This window comes from Theropithecus gelada, chromosome 16 (assembly GCF_003255815.1).
Source record: "Theropithecus gelada isolate Dixy chromosome 16, Tgel_1.0, whole genome shotgun sequence".
In the NCBI taxonomy this organism is placed as follows: Eukaryota; Metazoa; Chordata; class Mammalia; order Primates; family Cercopithecidae; genus Theropithecus; species Theropithecus gelada.
The window spans coordinates 36426089-36443018 of NC_037684.1; the positions used below are offsets into that span (position 1 = coordinate 36426089).

Genomic DNA, 16930 nt, shown 5'->3' on the forward strand with positions numbered 1-16930 from the left:
TGGTCAGGGCATGGGGCTCAGGGGCACTCACGAGGAGGTGACTGGGCCAGCTCCCCTCCCCGGACCTCATCTGCAGACGAACAGGATTGTCCTTAGCTAGCCTGAGTCCCCGTCCAGTGAGGCTCCAGCCCCTTCCTCTGCCATGGTGGGAAAGGTAGTAGGTGCCCCCTGAAGGGTGGGCCGGTGGGGACAGCATAGACAGCTGGACTCTGCCCCTGCAGGTGTTCAGCTCCGAGCGGCTGCAGGACAAGAAGAGCTGGGTCCAGGCCCAGGGGGCCTGCCAGGAGCTGGGGGCCCAGCTGCTGAGCCTGGCCAGCTATGAGGAGGAGCACTTTGTGGCCAACATGCTCAACAAGATCTTCGGGTACTGAGCTGGGCTGAGGCGTGGTAGGAGGGCACCTGCGCACATGTAGGAGCAGGCTTGGCCGACAGACCCGTGGTTTTGTTGGGCAAGGGGTGGGGATGGCAGAGTGTGGGTGACCCCAGGGAGGCCTGTATCTGCTGCTGGTGCCAGGACCATCTTGTCCCCACTTAAGTAGCCATGGTGCCCTGGCGTCTTGGGAGAACATGCTTGTGTGAGCCACACACTCATAGGAGACTGTGTATTGCTCATCATCACCCCCCCAGCAACATCCCAACAGACTCACAAGCTTACATATGTACCCCCCACCCCATTGCAAAATCTCCTACCAGCTGGTCCTGGCAACTGTTTCCCCTCACCTTACACCATCCCACAGTGACCCACACTCCTCAATCAACAGTTTTTCCTGAGAGATAGGAGGAGAAAGGCCGCAGCTGTGAGGATGTGCCCATGGGCATCCCTCTGAGACACCGTCTCTGTCCTGGGCTCTGAGCATCAGCACCTGGAATCCCCTAGCACTGGGAAAATCCAGACAGATCCAGGCTTCCTGATAGCTTAATTGAAGGGATCTCTCCTCTCAGCAAACATCAAGATTACATTATTTGACTCATAATTACAATAGCTCATGGTCATCACTTCTCACCACGTACCAGGCACTGTGCTAAACATAATCCTCACTCAGGCCTCCCTACAACCCATAGATGTCAATCCCTGACCCTTGTGAGTTGATAAGTTATTTGCCCAAGTTCATGGGTGAACTGATACTTGAATCCAGGTTTATTTAACTCCAGAGCGGTAGATCCCTGCTACCTCCTCATCTGAACTTCCTAAATCTGTAAAGTAAAAGCCTGCAGAATCTTGCTGGGCAGGGCACCCTCACCCAAAAGGAACCCAAACGAAGGGGAGGGGCCACTGCCCTCTGAGTGGACAGCTTAGTGCAACTCTCTCCCGCTCTGTCTGTGGGGAGAACTTTATCGAAGTGGCCTCAACGGTGTATCGATGGGGGTCAATGTGAAGCCCAGATGGAGAGGCCCCAGGCCCTGGGGGCTGCCCCGGTCACAGCTGCAAGGGACAGGAGGCACATTCGAGTCCCTGCCCCTCTCACTTCCCATCTCTTCCGTCCCCACTCCTGGGTTGTGCTGAAGTGAATCAGAACCCGAGATCCACGAGCAGCACTGGTTCTGGATCGGCCTGAACCGTCGGGATCCCAGAGGGGGTCAGAGTTGGCGCTGGAGCGATGGCCTAGGGGTGAGGGGGCCTGGGGTAACTGGGACAGTGAGGTGGGAGGGGATTGGTGGGCGGGGCCTGTTTGGGGCAGGGCCTGGAGGTGGGCGGGTTTTCCTGAGGGCCAGGCCCCTGGGCGGAGCCAGCTTCAGGAAAGCAGGTCCGAGAGTGGGCACCCAGACCCGGGGAGAAATCCCAGCTCAGGCCAGGCCTCTTGTTCACCTGTTCTGGGCATGGGGGCGGCCTGCACCTTGCGCCTCACATTTCTCTTCCCTCCACCCGCCTCCTGCAGTTCTCTTACCACAATTTTGACCGGAGCCGGCACGACGACGACGACATCCGGGGCTGCGCAGTGCTGGACCTGGCCTCCCTACAGTGGGTGGCCATGCAGTGCGACACACAGCTGGACTGGATCTGCAAGATTCCCAGAGGTTGGCTGGGGTGGCGCTGGGGGACGCGGGATGGAGCGAAGGGTGGCTGGGCCAGGAATTAGAAGGAGGGTCTCCTTTCCACAGTGTCTTTGTCCTTGTCCCCTAGGTACAGACGTGCGGGAGCCCGACGACAGCCCTCAAGGTGAGGCCCCCCCAGCCCATCCCACTACCCATCGCGTGGCGGGGGGGTGTCAACTCTGGGGTGAGGCCCGGCAGGCCTGAATGAAACGGAGAGGATGAGGAGTTCTGGTCGAGAGAAGGGGGACTGGGTCGGCTTGGATGGAGGCAGCCGCAGCCCTGTTTGCTTCCGTCTGGGAGGCGAGGCAAGCTTGGGGCCTGGCACGGTGCCTGCCTGGGTCCGGTGTGCCTGCAGGCTTGCCTGCTGCCACCTGGCTCTGCCCCGGCCTGGCGTGCAGCCTCCCGGGCCTGGCGTGCAGCCTCAGCCTGGCCGCCGCTCCCACGCCCGCGCTGCTCCTGCAGGCCGACGGGAATGGCTGCGCTTCCAGGAGGCGGAGTACAAGTTCTTTGAGCACCACTCCACGTGGGCGCAGGCGCAGCGCATCTGCACGTGGTTCCAGGCTGAGCTGACCTCCGTACACAGCCAGGCGGAGCTAGAGTTCCTGGGCCATAACCTGCAGAAGGTGAGCATTGGATGGAGCAGGGGGCTGCGGGCTGGGGGAGGGCAGGCCCGGGATGAGGACAGGCGGCTGCCTACCCACACTTGCCCGCCTGGCTTCTCCAGTTCTCCCGGGCCCAGGAGCAGCACTGGTGGATCGGCCTGCACACCTCTGAGAGCGATGGGCGCTTCAGGTAGGAACCCAGGCAGGCAGCAGATGTGGAGGGGGCTGGCTGTCCACACACACAGCACAGAGACAGACTTGCATTTGAATCCAGCCCTGCCCCTTGCTGGCTGTGTGGCCTTGAGCAAGCGACTGAACCTTTCCTGGCTTGGTTTTCTTATCTGAAAATGGGAATATGAGGCCTGCCTGGTAAGATTTTTGTGAAGATTAGAAATAACATATGTGAAGTTCTATGCAGCATCCAGCACGTCAGTTACTAAATAATGGCAGCTCCTATTACGTCTGGGGTCATTCATCATGACTAAGGCCCTCTCGGGAAGTGGGCAGAACGCATGATCCAGGGGCCTCTTTGTATTTGGTGCCTACTTATCATGCATTGCAGGGCTTGAGGCAGGAAGGACCAGGAGCACCTGGGAATCAGAATTTGAGCTTGTCTTTGCCCTTGGGCTTCCTGCCCTGGAGTCCTCAGGCTTCTTTTCTGGAGCAGCAAGTGTCCAGGGACAGCTGGGGCCTTATCTGGAGGCACCAGGTCCTTGGGTCTCTGACTGCCCTGAGCTCAGTAGCCCCACTCCTCAGCCTACAGCCACTAAACCCCAGAACCTGGGCCCTTCCCTGCCCCCATTCCTGCGGCCTTCATTGCTGCATCCAGTGGAGGCCCAGCCCGGGCCGGTGCTGGAGTTACCTCTGCTCCATGCCATTGCAGATGGACAGATGGTTCCATTATAAACTTCATCTCCTGGGCACCAGGCAAACCTCGGCCTGTCGGCAAGGACAAGAAGTGCGTGTACATGACAGCCAGCCGAGGTGAGGGCAAGGTGGGGGCAGAGTGCGCAGTCAGCTGTGCAGAGGGTTGATGTTGGGAGAGCCTGGGCAGAAGTCATTAGTCTCATTCTCTGTGTTCCCACAACCCAATAAAGGCTGGACCCAGGAGGGGTGTGCCTGTCTCCATGGTCCAGAAGACTTGAGTTCGGAGCTGGACGCAGGCCCTGAGCCTCTGCCCAGCCTCCTCTCAGGGCATGGGGCTGAGTGTGCTGCCAGCCATGCCCTGCCCTGCTCTGCCCTGGGAGTGACTGCCCTCCCCTCCCCTTTCCACAGAGGACTGGGGGGACCAGAGGTGCCTGACAGCCTTGCCCTACATCTGCAAGCGCAGCAACGTCACCAAAGAAACGCAGCCCCCAGACCTGCCAACTACAGCCCTGGGGGGCTGCCCCTCTGGCTGGATCCAGTTCCTCAACAAGGTAGGAGGTGGCAAGGGGGCACCCAAGGGAGTCAGGGGAGAGGATGTGAACAGGGAAAGGCTGAGCCTCAGGAGTCCTGGCCTTTTGGCAGCACCAGACTCATGGCCTCTTGCCTGTACCCACCAACTTCTCTTTCATCTGGCCCCAGTACCAGGGCCAGGCTCCTTGGAAAATGACTCAGTGTAGTAGCACCTTCCAATCCTCTGGGAAGCAAGGTTGTCCAAATACTTTGGTGAGTTTTCTAGATCAGTGATTGCCAAAGATTTTTTTTTTTTTTTTGGGAAGCAGTTTTGCTCTTGTCACCCAGGCTGGAGTGCAGTGGTGCGATCTCGGCTCACTGCAACCTCCGCCTCCCGGGTTCAAGCAGTTCTCCTGCTTCAGCCTCCCGAGTAGCTGGGATTACAGGTACCTGCCACCACGCCTGGCTAATTTTTATATTTTTAGTAGAGACGGGGTTTCACAATATTGGCCAGGCTAGTCTCGAATCCCTGAACTCAGGTGATCACCTGCCTCAGCCTCCCAAAGTGCTGGGATTACAGATGTAAGCCACTGCGCCCGGCCTGATTGCCAAAGATTTTGATAATGAACTCGTACTAGTAAAACAAAATATTGAGCTTACATAACCAAACTATATGTGTGTGCATTTAACTTATATATGTATAATATGTGTGTGTAAATAAAACCTACTTCCATACTAATATGACTAAGATTATATATAGTAAAATATGTATAAGAACAAAAGAGTATAAAACATTAGCTAAAGATTTTAAAATACTTTTTTTTTTTTTTTTTGAGACGGAGTCTCACTCTGCCACCCAGGTTGGAGTGCAGTGGCTGGATCTCAGCTCACTGCAAGCTCCGCCTCCCGGGTTTACGCCATTCTCCTGCCTCAGCCTCCCGAGTAGCTGGAACTACAGGCGCCCGCCACCTCGCCCGGCTAGTTTTTTTTGTATTTTTAAGTAGAAACGGGGTTTCACCGTGTTAGCCAGGATGGTCTCAATCTCCTGACCTCGTGATCCGCCCGTCTCGGCCTCCCAAAGTGCTGGGATTACAGGCTTGAGCCACTGCGCCCGGCCTAAAATATTTTTAAGTTTAAAACATCTTTTTGGCTGGGCGTGGTGGGTCACGCCTGTAATCCCAACACTTTGGAAGGCCGAGGCGGGTGAATCGCCTGAGGTCAGGAGTTCAATGCCAGCCTGACCAACATGGAGAAACCCTATCTCTACTAAAAATACAAAATTAGCTGGGTGTGGTGGTGCATGCCTGTAATCCCAGCTACTTGGAGGCTGAGGCAGGAGAATCGCTTGAACCCGGGAGGTGGAAGTTGTGGTGAGTTAAGATCGTGCCATTGCACTCCAGCCTGGGCAACAAAAGTGAAACTCTGTCTCAAAAAAACCCCCCCAAAAAAAACAACAAAAAAACTTTTTTTTTTTTTTTTTTTTTTACTAGTGGTATGAAAACATTTTTTAAATGCTTACTCAAAAGCGATTAATTGGCTGGGAGAGGTCGCTCACACCTGTAATCCCAGCAATTTGAGAGGCTGAGGCAGGAGGATGACTTGAGCCCAACAGTTCAGACCAGTCTGGGCAACATGGAGAGACCCCGTCTCTACAAAAAATAGAAAAATTAACCAGGTGTGATGGTGTGCACCTGTAGTCCCAGCTACCCAGGAGGTGGGAGGTGGGAGGATCCCCCGAACCAGGGAGGTAGAAGCTGCAATGAGCCATGATCGTGCCACTGTATACCAGCCTGGGCAATGGAGTGAGACCCTTTCTCAAAAAAAAAAAAAAAGATCAATTATAATAATTATTATTTAATATGCCCATTTTGGCAGCACATGTATGAAAAGTGGAACAGTACAGGAAAGATTAGCACGGCCCTGCACAAGGATGCTATGCAAATTCCTGAAGGGTTCCATATTTTGCGTAGTTCATGAAAGTCGAAGGTTGTTCAACAAAAAAATTATTGTTTAAATAATTTTAATAAGAGCAATGTGATTGCATATACTTCATGCTTTTAGAAAATCTTAGTCTGACACTTTATGACTCATGACTCACAGGTCTAACGTGTTGGAAATCCAAGTTATTTCAAAACATGCATTTCATGGTTGCTATAGGTTAAAGATGCCTCGCAAAGACAAATAGATTGAAGTGAAAAAAGTTCATCCATCATTGGCCGGACTTGCTAAATAATTCTCCTCATTTTTAGTCCTTCTACCAATTAAACAAACATTTTCGTTTCAAAATTGGCTAGTAGGCTGGGAGGCTGAGCACTGGGAGGATCACTTGAAGCCAGGAGTTCGAGACCAGCCTGGGCAATGTAGCAAGACCCCATCTAGAAAATTATTTTTCCAAGTGTTTTGAGTGTGCAGGTAGGAAAGCTTGGGGCACTAAAATTAGTCACTATGGATGCATTTCTAAGCATGTTTTCAAAACACTCCCTCCACAGTGTGAGTTTCTTCCGCACAGTGGTTATTTCTTCATGCACAGACTGATTTATTAGGACTGATAAGTCCTTCATTGTTTTTGCCTAGTGTTTGACAAAGAGTTTATACCAGGAAGAGAAGGTTGTCATTTTCCTTGTTATGTGCCAGGGTCATAGGTGTTAATCTCAAGCCATGGCTTCTTTGTAGGACATTTTAAGAACACTTAAATTGTGAAGATTAGATTAGTTAACACTGAATAATATAATCCAAAAATCCTTGTCGTACTGAGGAAGGCAGCTAGCCTCTTAGTGTCATGGATCTCCTGCCCTCCTCAGAATATTCAAAAGAACATTACACGGCCAGGCACGGTGGCTCATGCCTGTAATCCCAGCACTTTGGGAGGCTGAGGCGGGTGGATCACCTGAGGTCAGGAGTTCGAGACCAACCAGGGCAACATGGCGAAATCATCAGATATCATTCATTTTCTAAGAAAGAGTCTTCACTTGGTGAAAGATTTCCTACCTAGGGTTTTTTTTTGTTTGTTTTGAAACCTTATGGAGCTAATGAAAGTGGGAAAAAAGAAATGTAAAATTACAGAGTTAGAAGCTGCCGCTAATAGATCATTCAACAATAAAGATAAAAGTGTCCTAGAGCCAGGCATGGTGGCTCACGCCCATAATCCCAGCACTTTGGGAGGCCGAGGTGGGCGGATCACGAGGTCAGGAGATCGAGACCAACCCTGGCTAACACCGTGAAAGCCCATCTCTACTAAAAATACAAAAAACTAGCCGAGTGTGGTGGCAGGCGCCTGTAGTCCCAGTTACTTGGGAGACTGAGGCAGGAGAATGGCATGAACCCAGGAGGCGGAGCTTGCAGTGAGCAGAGATGGCGCCACTGCACTCCAGCCTGGGCGACAGAGCAAGACTCCGTCTCAGAAAAAAAAAAAAGTATCCTAGAGATGATCATGTAAGTTCAAAGGGCAAGACAATGGATGTCAGACAACACTCGGAAGGATGTTTAGCAGAAAGCAAGACAAATCCTTGTCCCCGTCTTCTCAGTGCTTGGCCCAGGCACTGTTGTCATAGCCTTTGATGGCCCAAATAAATCTTCCCATTTAAAGATCCCCTGGAGTGTGGGCAGGTGTGTGTGAATCTGCAGTGCCAAGCTGGGAGGGTGCTGGAGGCTGCTCCAAGGAGAGCCAGCTGTCCTGGTTCTCAGATACTGTTCTCTCCCGGCCCTCGAAGACCCCCCAGGACCTGCTGCTGAGGGGCACACAGTGGCCTTTCTGGGTTTGTGGATGGGAGGGTGGGGCTGGCCATTACATCCCCACCTCTGCCCCACAGTGTTTCCAGGTCCAGGGCCAGGACCCCCAGAGCCGAGTGAAGTGGTCAGAGGCACAGTTCTCCTGTGAACAGCAAGAGGCCCAGCTGGTCACCATCACAAACCCCTTAGAGCAAGGTAGGGCCAGCCTATGGGGAGCCCCCAGTATCCTCTGACACTGTCCCCACAAATAGCTATAGCAGAGTCACTCACAACTGTCTTCTGGGGACTGTAGCATTCATCACAGCCAGCCTGCCCAATGTGACCTTTGACCTTTGGATTGGCCTCCACGCCTCGCAGAGGGACTTCCAGTGGGTGGAGCAGGAGCCTCTGATGTATGCCAACTGGGCACCTGGGGAGCCCTCTGGCCCTAGCCCTGCTCCCAGCGGCAACAAACCGGTGAGGATGCCCTCCGTGTTCCCCTTCGCACCCCGCTGCCCTAAGCCTGTGGGGCTGCCTTTGCCCCAGTGTCTCCCCTTGCCCTGGGGTCTCCCTTCTTCCAGCCTCTTTGCTCACACTGCAGCCTTTTGGGGGCAGTAGCACAGGGGGGCAGCTGCTGGGGCTCCCCTGAGCAGCTCCCTCCCCTCAGACCAGCTGCGCAGTGGTCCTGCACAGTCCCTCAGCCCACTTCACTGGCCGCTGGGATGATCGGAGCTGCACGGAGGAGACCCATGGGTTCATCTGCCAGAAGGGCACGGGTATGTGTCACCAGTTACCTGGGAAACCCCAGCGGGGCCCTGGCACTGGGCTGGATGCTGGGGCCATGCCAGGAGGAAGGAATCATGGTCCCTGGCAGAGCGGGGCTCTGCTTTGGAAGCAGATGGGCAGAAGGCAAGGTGCCAATACGATGGAAAGGCAGTAGCACCCACGGGTCTCAGGAGGAAGATTTGGGGGTATGGAGGGCTTGTTGGGTCGGGGGGAGAGCTAGATGCTGGGCTGCATGAAGTGCTGGCATGTGTGGCGTCAAGGACCTTGACGTTGCAGGTCCAAGACACCTCTAGCTCCATGCGTAGGTGGCCTCCGCCCCGGGTTCCTTGGGTAGGAGGAGGTCAAGGCCCTTGCCTCCCTGTCCATTTGATAGCAAACAAGTATTATTAATAATAACGGGGCTGACACCTACTGAGCCTTGGTCTGGGCCAAGCGCTGAGCCTGGTGGAGACCTGGTCTTTGCCTGGTGTCCAGCCTTCTCCTGGCCTTGTGCCTGGGAATGGGGTGAGGGAAGCAGAGCTCAGCCTGAATCCTGACCCCTTCCCTGTAGACCCCTCCCTGAGCCCGTCCCCAGCAGCGCTGCCCCCCGCCCCGGGCACTGAGCTCTCCTACCTCAACGGCACCTTCCGGCTGCTTCAGAAGCCGCTGCGCTGGCACGATGCCCTCCTGCTGTGCGAGAGCCGCAATGCCAGCCTGGCCTACGTGCCTGACCCCTACACCCAGGCCTTCCTCACGCAGGCTGCCCGAGGGCTGCGCACACCACTCTGGATCGGGCTGGCTGGCGAGGAGGTGGGCTCCTGACACTCTTGCCCTGGGCCCCAGCCTTGCCCGGGTTCCCCTCCCTGCCCCTTCCTGCCCCCCGCCTTATCCGCATCCCATTCTGACTCTTCCCTTCCTCCCACCCCATGGCCCCCCATGCCCAGGGCTCTCGGCGGTACTCCTGGGTCTCAGAGGAGCCGCTGAACTATGTGGGCTGGCAGGACGGGGAGCCCCAGCAGCCGGGGGGCTGTACCTACGTGGATGTGGACGGGGCGTGGCACACCACCAGCTGTGACACCAAGCTGCAGGGGGCTGTGTGCGGGGTTAGCAGTGGTGAGTGCTGCTAACACCTGGCAGGGCGGGGTGTGGGCAAGGTGTTGGTGGCCCCGGGGAGGGTGCTGGGCCACTTCCTAATCCTGTACCCCCACAGGGCCCCCTCCTCCCCGAAGAATAAGCTACCATGGCAGCTGTCCCCAGGGGCTGGCAGACTCCGCGTGGATCCCCTTCCGGGAGCACTGCTACTCCTTCCACATGGAGCTGCTGCTGGGCCACAAGGAGGCGCGACAGCGCTGCCAGAGAGGTGGGTGACCAGGCCAGAGCCCACACGTGGCAGGCAGTGGCACCTCCTCTCGTGGGCACTCAGATCCATGAGTACATCCCCACGCTGCTTTCTCCCCATCAGCACTTGCAGAAGACGCCCTCGTGTTCTCACATGCAGAGACCATACATGACACTATGTGCGTATGCTGCCCCCCACGCACTCGCACACGTGCACACGCACGCATGAATCCACAGACTCCACACCATCTTCCACTCAGGCTGCAGAGAAGAGGGCTGGGGCAGCCCTGGGGGGTGCTCTGTGCCCCGGAGACCGCTCCGCCCTGATGTGGGCCTTCCTTGCCTCCAGCGGGCGGGGCAGTCCTGTCTATTCTGGATGAGATGGAGAACGTGTTTGTCTGGGAGCACCTGCAGAGCTATGAGGGCCAGAGTCGGGGCGCCTGGCTGGGCATGAACTTCAACCCTAAAGGTGGGTGCCCTGTGCGTGGGGTGGGGAGATCAGGCCTCAGGCTATAGGGGGCTGCCCTCCACTCTGCCCTGAGCCTTGCCCTGGGGCTTGTCAGGGGAGGGGGAGTTGGTTCTAGAACAGGCCTGCTCTCCTCCACCTACTCCTGCCCCACCTTGTCCCTGCTCCCTCAGCGCCTTCTTTCCCGCAGGAGGCACCCTGGTCTGGCAGGACAACACAGCTGTGAACTACTCCAACTGGGGGCCCCCCGGCTTAGGCCCCAGCATGCTGAGCCACAACAGCTGCTACTGGATCCAGAGCAACAGCGGGCTGTGGCGCCCCGGCGCTTGCACCAACGTCACCATGGGCGTCGTCTGCAAGCTTCCTCGTGGTGAGTGCCGGGCAGACCCACGCTCAGCCTCCTTCCGCCCCGTGCCGAGGGTCCTGGGCTGGGGCTGGGGGCTGCTACACAATCTGCAGGGGACACAGCCGATGGGAAGGCCTGAACAGACCAGACTGGGGGCAGCTGGGACCCCTCAGGATAAATTAGTCTGTGGGACGGACTGGACCTGAAGCTTGTCATCCAAACTAGACCACAAGGCTCGGGGGGTCAGCAACCCCCTGTCACTTTGTAATGGTCAAGGGCATGGACGGAGTTCAAGTCCTGGCCATGTCACTTATCAATGGCGTGACCGTGGGCAGAATCTGTGGCCTCAGTTTCCTCGTATGTAAAATGGGAAGAATAGTAGTCCCAGACTGGTGCGGTGGCTCACGCCTGTAATCCCAGCACTTTGGGAGGCTGAGGTGGGCGGGTCACTTGAGGTCAAGGAGTTCAAGACCAGCCTGGTCAACATGATGAAACCCCGTCTCTACCAAAAAGTATAAAAATTAGCCGGGCGTGGTAGCACATGCCTGTAGTCCCAGCTACTTGGGAAGCTGAGGCATGTGAATTGCTTGAACCCTGGAGGCGAAGGCTGCAGTGAGCCGAGATCGCACCACTGCACTCCAGCCTGGGCAACAGAGCGAGACCTGTCTCAAAAAAAAAAAAAAAAAAGAAAAGAAAAAAGTCCTGACCTCCTAGAGTGCTAGTGAAGATGAGGTGAGTTAGGGAAGGGGCTGACATCCAGGCCTCCCATGAGGGCTGGGCTGAGACCCAGCTGAGTACAGCGTGGCGTTTTTGCTTTCTGGGGGAACCTGAAGTCCTGTCACTTGGGCCTGTGCCCCCACAGTAACCAGAGGTAGGATGGGAGGGAGAACTAGAGCCTCTTTCTCCCTAGACCTCCCGGCCCAGGCCTATGTGCTTTCTATGTTTACTTAAGTGATTATTACCGTGATCACTGCTGTTCTTAACTGGCCCCCTCCTCTTGCCCACAGCTGAGCAGAGCAGCTTCTCCCCATCAGGTGAGTGAAAGGCAATACCCCCGGGTGGGCAGGCAGGAAGCGCTGCCGGGCCTAACGCCCACCTGACCTTTCACACTCACTCGCCTTGGCAGCGCTTCCAGAGAACCCAGCAGCCCTGGTGGTGGTGCTGATGGCGGTGCTGCTGCTCCTGGCCTTGCTGACTGCGGCCCTCATCCTTTACCGGAGGCGCCAGAGCATCGAGCGCGGGACCTTTGAGGGCGCCCGCTACAGCCGCAGCAGCTCCAGCCCCACTGAGGCCACTGAGAAGAACATCCTGGTGTCAGACATGGAAATGAATGAGCAGCAAGAATAGAGCCAGGCGCGTGGGCAGGGCCAGGGTGGGAGGAGCTGGGGAGCTGGGGCCCTAGGTCAGTCTGGCCCCCCACCAGCTGCCTGTCCAGTTGGCCTATGGAAGGGTGCCCTTGGGAGTCGCTGTTGGGAACCCGAGCTGGGCAGGGCCTGGACTGGTGGGGTGCCACCCTCCCACGAGGGCTGGGCTGAGACCCAGCTGAGTGCAGCGTGGCATTTCCCTTTCTGGGGGGGCCTGAGGTCTTGTCACCTGGGCCTGTGCCCCCACAGTAACCAGAGGTAGGATGGGAGGGGGAACGAGAGCCTCTTTCTCCCCAGAGCCCCCGGCCCAGGCCTGTTGATAGGCGCCCCAGGACCCCCTTCTTTGCAGAGCCTGAGGAGCCTCCCCTGTCCCCTTGGGCAGATCTGTTGCATCTCTCTTCCCACCTGGCAGTCTCAGCTCTGTGCGCCTCACCCTGCTCCCTCTCACTCCTCCCCTACCCCTTCCTTCTGAGCCGGGCCCTGGGGATTGGGGAGCCCTCTTGTTCCTGGTGAGGGTCAGCTGAAGGGGCTGAGCATCCGTCACTCCTGTTCCTGCCGGGGTGGCTATGGGGCCTGGCAGGAGGGGCCTAGGTGGGTCGGGCCTGAGAACCAGGGCACAGGTGTGGTGTCTGCTGGGCTGGAGACGAGACTGGGGAGAGACACCCCAACCTCCCAGGGTGGGAGCTGGGCTGGGCTGGGGTGTCATCTCCTGCAGGGCGGGGGAGGGCTCTGCCCAGGAAGAGTCCCCTGTGGGGACCAAAATAAGTTCCCTAACATCTCCAGCTCCTGGCTCTGGTTTGGAGCAAGGGAAGGGGTTGCCAGAGTCCTGGGGTCCCAGAGGAGCAGGAGTCTGGGAGGGCCCGGAGTTCCCACCCTCTAGTGGATCCAGGAGGAGCAGCAGCCGAGCCCTGGAGTGGCCCAGTACCCTTCCAAGAGGCCACAGTCCCAGCCAGGACGAAGTGTGCGGCCCATCCTGGTGTGACAGCGTGGGACAATGTGAACATGGACTCAAAGACATGGCCCTTTCTCTGTAGTTGATTTTTTCAATGTGCCATTATTGTTTTTAAAAGGGAAAAAGAAAAGCAAACAAATAAAACACCTTTAAGAGGCTTGAAAGAGAAGGTTCTGCCTTGTCCTGTGGTGAGCCTGCTTCTTTACGTCCGTCCCTTCAGAGATAACTGTCGTTTTGGAGCTTGTACCACAGGTGTTTTCTGCAGCTGGCCATTTTGCTTCTGTCTCTGAGCCTTTAGGGGACACTCTCACTGCCCCCCCACCCCACCCCACCCCCGCCGATCTTCAGGAGCTCACCCCTCTGGGCCTGCGCCTCCCTCTCTCTGTTCCTGGGGGCTCGAATGTGGGTGAGAACTCAGGAGCCAGGCCATCTGCTGCTGAGCAGCCAGCCCTGCAAGCTTGGGCAACTTAGCACACCTCTCAACATGTGCACAGTGGGGAGAACCGGACCCACCTCCTAGGGTTGTTTTAAGGATATGTGAGGATCAAGGGAGATCATCTGTGCAGAGCACTTAGAACAGTGTCTCTGGACTCTGTAAGCGCTAGGCGTTACTGACGTTTCTAGGCTGCGGACACTTGATGTCTCCAGGCCGGCCCTGGGTGGGGGCTCCACATCACTGTCCTTACAAGGCAGCCATCACAACTGCTCTCTAACGGCCTGAAAGTTCACATGTGTCCTTAGGGAGCCTGGGCTCTGAAACCACAGGAGGCAGAATCGACAGCAGGACCTTTACTCATCTGCTGGTTCATTCAGCTGGTATTTGAGCTGCAGATGCCAACGAAGGAAGGTTAACCAACGCCAGTCGGGCTGAACCAGGGGGAAGCTGCTGGTGTGGCCTGTGTGGCTGGGGAGAGTCTCATTAGAGGGACTGTGATTGACCGCAGCCTGAAGGAGGTGGGGCAGTGAGCAATAAAAATATCTGGGCCAGACTGGGCGCGGTGGTTCATGCCTGTAATCCCAGCACTTTGGGAGGCTGAGGCGCGCGGATCACGAAGTCAGGAGATCGAGACCATCCTGGCTAACACGATGAAACCCCGTCTCTACTAAAAATACAAAAAAATTAGCCGGGCGTGGTGGCGGGAGCCTGTAGTCCCAGCTACTCAGGAGGTTGAGGCAGGAGAATGGTGTGAACCCAGTAGGCGGAGCTTGCAGTGAGCCAAGATCATGCCACTCCACTCCAGCCTGGGCGACAGAGCAAGACTCCGTCTCAAAAACAAAAACAAAAAAAATCTGGGCCAGGGCTAGAGGGGTGTCCCTGGTGCTTTAGGGGACCAGCAAGGAGGCGAGATGGGCTGGGGCTGAGAGGAGTCAGAGGCAGGACAGGATTGTCCAAGGCCTTGAAGGCAGTGGTAGAATATAGCATTATTTTCAGGATAGTGGGAAGTCAGTGGGAATGGCTAATCCAGCTGACCTTTTAACAAGATCATTCTGGCTAGGAGATGAGAAACAGACAATGGATGGGAAATGGGGGAGTGAAAGCAGGAAGGCTGGTGCGGAAGCTCTTGTAATAAATCAGGCACAACAAGACGGTGGTTTGTTGGGATCAGGACTGCAGCAGTGGTCAGATTCTGTGTGTGTGTGTGTGTGTGTGTGTGTGTGTGTTGCCCTGTTCATATTTAAAATAAGTTTCCACTTTTATGAATGGACAATGAATGGCAGTCACGCAGTTCAAACCTAAATGATATTCCAAGATAGATGTTGAGCAAGTCCCGCCCCTGCCTATCTCCCTCCAGCCTGTACCCTCCTTCCCTGTCAGTTTCCTGTCTTTCCAGTGTTTCTTTGTGAAAGCAAACGAATGACAGATTTTACTGAAGGGATGGCGGATGCCCTTGCTGGGGATGGGATCTGCCTGGGGAAAGGCAGTGGGAGTCAAGAAGCACTCCAAGCTTCCTGCCTGGACTGCAGGGTTAATGGGGTGCCCTTTCCTGAGACAGGAGCCCTAGGGAGAGCCCATGAGCTGCTGGCCTGAGTCCAGGACTACGGTGGAGCCCAGGGGACCCCCTCCAGCAATCCTCTCTGCCAGTAGCGGCAGGACCCATGGAGGGGGCCTAGTCACTCAGGGGAGGGAGCCCCAGTCCTGTGGGAGGTTCACCCTGGAGTGAGTCGCTGTTTAACCCTGCAGCCCGAACAGCTCCCTTTGTGAGTTAAGTGCCCTGCCACTGGCCACAGTAAGAGGTGAAGCCAGCTGAACTTCCTGGGTGAAGCAGGGACTTGGAGAACTTTTCTTTCAAGAGGTTTGTAAAATACTCCAATCAGCACTCTGTAAAAACGTACCAGTTGGTGCTCTGTAGCTAGCTAGAGGTTTGTAAACTGCACGAATCAGTGCTCTGTAAAAACGCACCAGTCAGCACTCTGTAGCTGGTTAGAGGTTTCTAAAATGGACCAATCAGCACTCTGTTAAGTGGACCAAGCAGCAGGACATGGGCGGGGACAAATAAGGGAATAAAAGTTATGTCTCCCCTGCCCACACACACACCCAACCACCTGTGGCAACCCAGTCAGGTCCTCTTCCACTCTGTAGAAGCTTTGTTCTTTCACTCTTCACAATAAATCTTGCTGCTGCTCCTCACTCTTTGGGTCTGTGCCACCTTTAAGAGCTGTAACACTAGGCTGGGCGTGGTGGCTCACGCCTGTAATCCCAGCACTTTGGGAGGCCGAGACAGGTGGATCACCAGGTCAGGAGATCAAGACCATCCTGGCAAACATGGAGCTTGCGGTGAGCTGAGATCACGCCACTGCACTCCAGCCTGGGTGACAAAGTCAGACTCCATCTCAAAAAAAAAAAAAAAGAAAAGAAAAAGTAAAAAAAAAGAGTTGTAACACTCACCATGAAGGTCTGTGGCTTCATTCTTGAGGTCAGTGACACCACGAACCCACTGGAAGGAACCAACTCCAGACACAACACCACAAGAAACATTGGGGGAGAGGCCCCCCCAGACCCTAGTGACTCTAACCTTGGGAGAGAAGAAAGGTCGAGGGGTGAGGTCAGGGTCACTAGCTTGACGGGTGGGAGGGAGCAGCGGAGGGACTGAGGACCCAAGTGGCCAGAGCTGCCCTCGTCAGTGGCTGGTGCCTGCTGTCCTCACGTCTCTCTGCCTTCCTCAGGTGACGAGTCTCCTGAGGGCCCTGCACCCACCTACAAGCATTTCAGACAGCATCATGGGTGCCTGGAGGCTACCCCTAAACCTCGTTCTAAGCCTGCCCAGAGATGACTAAGGGACGCTCCTGTACCTCTCTGAAGAGGCAGGAAGCAGGCTCTGGGCACTGGCCACTGGCCCTCTGCCTCAGGACAGCCCTGGTGGCAGTCTCCTTCCTTTCTGCTCATTTCATTTCAATACATCAAGCACCTCCTCTACATACCAGGCTCTTTGCTGGGTGGCAGATGCCCCCAAGCCTATCCTGGCGGGCCTGGGCAATAAGCACTGTATGCCAGGCGCTGGGCCCAGTCTTCACTTCCAGGGTTAACCCGCCCCGCTCTGGCCACCTGGATCCTTGAATGAATGGGAGAATACGGCTGATCTCCAGAGAACAGCATTCTCTCAACCTCTTCTTGTCGCACCAGAGATGGCCTCCTCGAAGGCGTGCTGGCAGAGCTGGCCTGGCCCAGCGGGCAGCCCTGTGAGGCCGCAGGGGCGAGGAGCCGCCAGCCATACCACATGGCTCTCCTGGAACGGAGTTGCCTGAGCCTGGCCAAGCTGCCTTGAGCACCAGGGCTGGAGTCCATTGCAGGCACAAGGCAAAGAATTGTGTCTTGAGGGAGGGCCCGGAGGAAGGCAGGCGGAAGGGAGGGTGGGGAAAGGACAGCAGGGAAACGAAGGGGGCTGTGAAAGACTAGCACCAGATGAAAGTACTGAGATGTTCAGGACGGGCCTGATTTTCTTTTTTTTTTTTTTTTTTTTTTTTTTTTTAAATTACATA

The 16930-nt window shown here is 55.9% G+C and overlaps 1 protein-coding gene and 1 non-coding gene across 3 annotated transcripts in view; both read left to right on the forward strand.

Moving 5' to 3' along the window:
* The window catches only part of MRC2 (mannose receptor C type 2), a 61245-nt gene extending 48124 nt beyond the window's left edge, over positions 1 to 13121 (forward strand). The window contains exons 13-30 of one of the 2 annotated variants that reach the window (XM_025362435.1): positions 222 to 364; positions 1507 to 1609; positions 1878 to 2016; positions 2123 to 2158; positions 2497 to 2657; positions 2759 to 2826; positions 3520 to 3620; positions 3912 to 4054; positions 7823 to 7937; positions 8035 to 8198; positions 8389 to 8497; positions 9058 to 9296; positions 9431 to 9599; positions 9697 to 9846; positions 10174 to 10293; positions 10481 to 10660; positions 11644 to 11670; positions 11763 to 13121. In XM_025362435.1, coding sequence (XP_025218220.1) covers positions 222 to 364; positions 1507 to 1609; positions 1878 to 2016; positions 2123 to 2158; positions 2497 to 2657; positions 2759 to 2826; positions 3520 to 3620; positions 3912 to 4054; positions 7823 to 7937; positions 8035 to 8198; positions 8389 to 8497; positions 9058 to 9296; positions 9431 to 9599; positions 9697 to 9846; positions 10174 to 10293; positions 10481 to 10660; positions 11644 to 11670; positions 11763 to 11983 — 2388 coding nt within the window. In that variant the 3' untranslated portion in view covers positions 11984 to 13121. The remainder of the gene's footprint in view (positions 1 to 221; positions 365 to 1506; positions 1610 to 1877; positions 2017 to 2122; positions 2159 to 2496; positions 2658 to 2758; positions 2827 to 3519; positions 3621 to 3911; positions 4055 to 7822; positions 7938 to 8034; positions 8199 to 8388; positions 8498 to 9057; positions 9297 to 9430; positions 9600 to 9696; positions 9847 to 10173; positions 10294 to 10480; positions 10661 to 11643; positions 11671 to 11762) is intronic. The other variant, XM_025362436.1, reaches the window with a different exon arrangement.
* LOC112610431 lies at positions 5873 to 5978 on the forward strand. The gene has a single exon (XR_003116338.1). It is a non-coding gene; the product is annotated as a U6 spliceosomal RNA (small nuclear RNA).
* Positions 13122 to 16930: the final 3809 nt, after the last annotated feature.